This window comes from Mus caroli, chromosome 2 (genome assembly GCF_900094665.2).
Source record: "Mus caroli chromosome 2, CAROLI_EIJ_v1.1, whole genome shotgun sequence".
NCBI classification, from domain to species: Eukaryota; Metazoa; Chordata; class Mammalia; order Rodentia; family Muridae; genus Mus; species Mus caroli.
In genome coordinates this window covers 147,103,963-147,109,911 of record NC_034571.1, presented here as the reverse complement: position 1 = coordinate 147,109,911, position 5,949 = coordinate 147,103,963, and the positions used below count along the sequence as shown (strand labels likewise).

Genomic DNA, 5,949 nt, shown 5'->3' with positions numbered 1-5,949 from the left:
TCTCAACAGTACAGTCACCTAAACAAGGTCTCAACAGTACAGTCACCTAAACAACAGTACAGTCACCTAAACAAGGTCTGCACAATGACAAGCTCAGGTGAGGCTACCATGGCTCAGGAGAACTCTCATAAGACCCACTCCTAGAGAAGAAGCATAAGCAATTAATGGCTATCAAGAGAGGGAGAATCAGGATCAAGCCCCCTGATTGGTCAGCCCTACACACACACACACACACACACACACACACACACCCCACATAAAAAATCCCACTAAATGGATTCAGTAGCATGTAGGGGGTGTTTGTATGTAACCATAATGACTAAAGAAAAGGTCATATATTTAAGGAGTAAGGAGGAACACAGGAGTTAGGGGTGGAGGGATGTAAATGCTATAAATGCTGTATTTACATATAAAATTCTCAAAATTAAAAATTTTTAAAGGTAAATAAATAGTAATATTAGTTGTAGTGATAATGGTTTAATTCTGCTTACAATGTAATAATTATTAAATTATAATTTAGCATACTAATATATATTAGTATAGAAAATATAATAAATTAATAAAATTATCAATATTAATAATCAAGCTATTGCCTAGATACCAGTTTAATGGAGGAGAATGAATCTATAGAACATCTTAAAATAAAAATGATTTTTCTAGACTTTACCATTCTGTTCAGATACTCATTCATCAAATACTGACTTGGTGCCTAAAAAAATAGCCCACTGAAGATTTTGTTCTTGTAATATTTTACAAAGGGAAGTTTTTTATTTTTTTATTTAGATGTATGCATGCATGTGAGTGAATGTCACACGAGTGCAGGCATCCTCAGAGACCAGAAGAGGTTACAGGTCCTCTGGAGTTGGAGTTGTGAGCCTCTATGTATGATATGGGTATTGGAAACTAAACCAGGGTCTAGTAGAACTGCAGCAAGTTCTCTTAACCTGTGAACCATCTCTCCAATTACCAAGATTATCTGTTAATACAGGAGGCAGAGATATAAGATACTGTACCTTTTTAAAAGACTTACCAGTGATCTGAAGTTGAGATTTCATGGTCAGACTACCCATGGAATCAAGCTGTGGTCCACTGTCAGACATACCATCAATAAGACAGCAAACCTGAAAACAAGATAATGAGATATTATTAGCATCTCTGGCCTTTCCTAAAGGCTCCATAATAATCAATAGCCTTCACACTGCTCAACACAATTTTCGATTCTAGCATTTATTCTATTATCAGCAAAATTGAAACTTCCTCCTATAGTCCACACAATGTTTTTCCCTTGAGTTCCCAAGACACAATTTCTAGGTTTATGGTGTTCTGATTATTCTTAGTTTCTTAAAAAATTCCTTTTCTAGGGGCTGAAGAGATGGTTCTGTGCTTAAGAACAGAACTTGGTGCTCTTACTGAGGACCCCAGTTCAGTTCCCAGCACCCACAGGAGGGGTCAGAACAACCTATATTTCTAGTTCCAGATCTAATACCCTCTTCTGACCTCTTTAGGCACCAAGTACACACGTGGTACACTGACATACAGACATGCAGGTGAAACATTCATATACATAAAACAAAATAATCTTTTTTAATGTCCTTTTTCTCTCTGTCCCTAATGCTGGCTTATACTGGTTCAATTACTGTTCTCTCTATATTCATCCCCTGAAGACACTGTCAGGTCTTAGAGCTTTAAACTGCATCTATATAACAACATGACCCCAGAAAACGAAAGCTCTGGCCTAGACCTTACTCCTAAAACCTAAAAAATTTCACTTGGTTATCTACAAAACACCCCATACTGAAGATACCCCAAACTTAACATCCTGATAAAATACACCCCATAAAGTCATCAGTAGTCACCTCAGACACAAGAGAATGAGATGTGATGTAAGAGTTTCAACTCTGGAGGGTAAGATGTTACTATCTGATCACAAAAAAATTCAGACACTGTCATTCTATGTTTACCACATATTCCTCAACACCAAAAGCACATTTGACACAAACCTATGAAAAAAAAATCAAGAAATACAAAAGCAATCAAGAAGCAAAATTCCTTGAGATCTTAGAATAAGGCAGATGGGAATAGAAAGAAAATCTTGCAATTAAAATTTTATTTCTTCCTTTTATTCTCATTACTGCTTCCTTCATATGACTCTTCTTAAACTACTATAATAGCTCAACATTCCACATGAAAAAGGAAAAAGCCAACTGAACACAAGAAAGAACTGAGGCCTAAGGGTGTAAATCAGTTGGCAGAGTCCATGGACAGCATATATGATGCCCTCCCCTGGGCATGGTGATGCATGACAGTAATCCTAGGACTCCAGAAGTAGAGGCAAAAGAATCAGAAGTTCAAAGTCATCCTTGACTACGAAGCCTGTTGGAAGTAATTCTAAAGCTACATAAAACTCTAGTCTCAAAAAGAAAAAAAAATTGACAATAAAGATCAATAAAGGACCAAGAACATTCATGGGCTGGACCTAGGCCTCTCTGCACATATATTGCAGATATGCAGCTTGGTCTTCATGTGGGTCCCAAACAACTGGAATGGGGGCTATCCCAAAAGCTATTGTCTATATGTGGGATATATTCTTTTAGCTGGGCTGCCTTGTCTGGCCTCAGTGGGAGAGGAAGTGCCTAGCCTCACAGAGACCTGAAATTCCAGGGTGTGGAGTTAACTAGGGAGACCCCACTCATCAGAGGAGAAGGGGTGGATGGGGGAAGGAGTGTGGGAGGAGGCAGTGAGCAGGATGTAAAATGAATAAGTAAATAAAGTAAAATAAAAGATCAATGGAGGAGCTTGGAGAGATGGCTTGGAGCCAAGAGTTCCTGTTGTTCTGACAGAAGATCAGAGTTCAGTTGCTAACATCTATGTAAGATGGTTCAAACTACCTATAACTGACATCCTTTCAGGTCTCTAAGGGCATCCATATGCACACACACACACACACACAAACTAAATCCTTTAAAAAAACAAAACGAAAAACAACAAGAACAAGAAAAACAACAAAAACCCAACAATAAACAGCAGGCAAGATGGCTCAGCAGGTTAAGGTACTTGCTGCCAAGCCTGACAACTTGAATTTGATCTTGGCTCCTGCATGGTGGAAGGAGAGAACAGACTCCCCACATGTTGCCTTCTGACTTCTTCACACCCACAGTGGAACATGGGTGCCCACACACAATCCATCAATCAATCAATCAATCAATCAATGTAATAAAAGTCAATGGAACAAATGAACTCTTGTTCTATCAGTAGTACTAAAATTACAAACTATGAAACAAACAGTATCAGTATCTTCCTACAAAACTAAGAAACTCTACAAAGCTAAATATAACTTAGCATAACTAATACACAGATACAGACAAATAATTAAATAGAATCAAATTAAGAATAGTTTTTAGGTCGCCGGGCGTGGTGGCGCACGCCTTTAGTCCCAGCACTCGGGAGGCAGAGGCAGGCGGATTTCTGAGTTCGAGGCCAGCCTGGTCTACAAAGTGAGTTCCAGGACAGCCAGGGCTATACAGAGAAGCCCTGTCTCGAAAAACCAAAAAAAAAAAAGAATAGTTTTTAGAAAGTAAAAAATTAAAACCAACTGTTGTTGAATAAGTACTGAAACTTGTCAACACAAAACAATATTCATGGGACTGAGAAGAAAGAAATGTTTGGTACCCTTGGAATTTAGGCACAATTTAGGCAGAAAGAAAATATAGAAAGATCTGGACTTGTTAGAAGTTTAGGTGCTGTGGTAGATAACCTCCAAGATGAGCCCCAGTAAGCCTTGTCAAGTGTTTCTATAATTCCTCTCCCACAGTGCAATGCTTGCCTCTGTGACCAGCAGAATAGAGTGGAAATAAAGGTAAAGTTGTTCCCGAAGCTACATCATAAGACAGGACAGTTCTGCCTTGCTTTCCAGAACTGACTGCTCTGGGAGGAGCCAGCACCATACATACCATGAAGAACTCAGGCAGTCCTAAGGAAAACAGAACTAAAGCTTCCACTAAGAGCCAGCACCAACTTACCACACAGTAAGACAACAAGCAACCTCCAGGCCCTGTCAAGAGCAAAGCTCAATAGAGACTTCCAGGCCGAGAAGCCCTAAGACACAGCAGTTAGTCAAGCGGCTCCTATTTTCTCATTCATCAAGTTTTTGAAAAAAATAACAGATGATTGTTATTTAAGTAATTAAGTTCTGTGGTAAGTTATACTGTATAGCTATGGAAAGCTAGCATTCTTAACAAAAACTGTTTAACCTGAATCCAATAATAAAGAAATGACTATACCCAAAATGTAAAACACTCTACAGATCAAGTGGCAGAACTGTCTTCAAAATGTGAGCATCATGAAACAGATGAGGTAAGCGGGTATCTATAAAGTAAAAGCCTTAAGAGACAACCCACTAATTCTGGAGACAAAAATCATAAAAGGATTTTACAGACAACTAGGGATTTCCATGAGTTTGACACCAGCCTAATAATCTACATAGTGAGTTCCAGATCAGCCAGTGCTACATAGTGATTCTGTCTCAAAAAAATAAATATAAAATTTAACAAAAGGGCTGGCGAGATGGCTCATCAGGTAAGAGCACTGACTGTTCTTCCGAAGGTCCTGGGTTCAAATCCCAGCAACCACATGGTGGCTCACAACCACCAGTACTGAGATCTGATGCCCTCTTCTGGTGTGTCTGAAGACAGCTACAGTGTACTCATGTATAATAATAAATAAATCTTAAAAAAAAAAATTAACAAAACATGATAATACTATTATACCATTAATAAATTACTAGTCTGTAGCAATTTCTTCCAAAATAAAACATTCCATCTTAGAGGGAAAATTCAAGAAGTCCCTGAAGCTGGTCATTCACTAGACCTTTCCCTCCTGAAAAACAGGTGAAAACCACTCGAAAGTCAGCAAAGCTGCCTGGCAAGGCTCCCTCCAACCTGCTAGCTGTGTGCCAGCTGTGCAGTGAGCTTCTATGCTCTGTTGTCTCCCATGCTGGAATGGGCTTCTGGCTGATGCGGCTATCTTTGGGTCATTTCTGCTCCTGTGAGTAACCCTCACCCACATTCCTATAAATAACCCCAATAAAACTCACTGGACACTAAGTGGACTTCTGTGGTGTCTGTACTTTCATCTATGGTTGGCTCCTTATCTGGGGTGAGTAGACGATTCTTTAATCTTCCCAAAATAGTGTCACATGACGATTACATGGGAAAGTACTTTTTTTTTTCTTTCCAGAAGTAATACAATGTGTTTAGGGTAAGATGATAACTATAAGCTTTGTTTATTTAGTTTTTTTTTTAACTGCTTGTCTAATTTTGTGTATGTATGTTTGGTGTATACACGTATGCAGTTGTATGTTTGTGTGGAGGTCAGAGGGGGAAATAATGTGCCCTCCTCTATCATTCTTTGCCTTATTCCTTTGAGACAGGGTCTCTCCCTGAATCTGAAGCTTGTAGGGTCTTGGTTTTTCAGCTAGGCTGGCTGGCAGCCTGCAAGTCCCATGATCTTGCAGCTCTAGCTCCCCACAGTGCTGGAGTCACAGGTGAATGTATAATGATGCACAGCTTGTTATACACATGCTGGGATACGAACTCGGACCTCACGATTATGCAACAGCACTCGGAAGTACCAAACCATCTCTCGACCCTATTTTCTGGTTTGCTTGTTTGCCTGTTTGTTTTGAGACAGGGTCTCACTCTACAGTTCAGACTGTTCTAGAACTCACTATGTAATCCAAGATGACCCTGAAATCCCAACAATCCTCCTGCCTAAGCCTCCCAAATACTGGGAGTGCAAGCATGAGCAGTACATAGCACAGCAGCAGAAAGAAAAAAAAAAAAAAGAGCTTCTCCCTCAACAAGGTGGAAAAATGAGAAGTGACTCCCAAAAATTATCCTACCCTCTACCTGTACCACCCTCTGACCCCTCTCTCTCTCTCTCTCTCACACA

General features: G+C 39.6%; 1 protein-coding gene across 3 annotated transcripts in view; it reads right to left on the bottom strand.

The window, feature by feature from the left end:
- Positions 1–5,949, bottom strand: part of Itch (itchy E3 ubiquitin protein ligase) — a 123,673-nt gene that overhangs the window by 66,294 nt on the left and 51,430 nt on the right. For all 3 annotated transcript variants that reach the window (XM_021182181.2, XM_021182162.2, XM_021182171.2), the window contains one exon: positions 1,031–1,121. In XM_021182181.2, coding sequence (XP_021037840.1) covers positions 1,031–1,100 — 70 coding nt within the window. In that variant the 5' untranslated portion in view covers positions 1,101–1,121. The remainder of the gene's footprint in view (positions 1–1,030; positions 1,122–5,949) is intronic.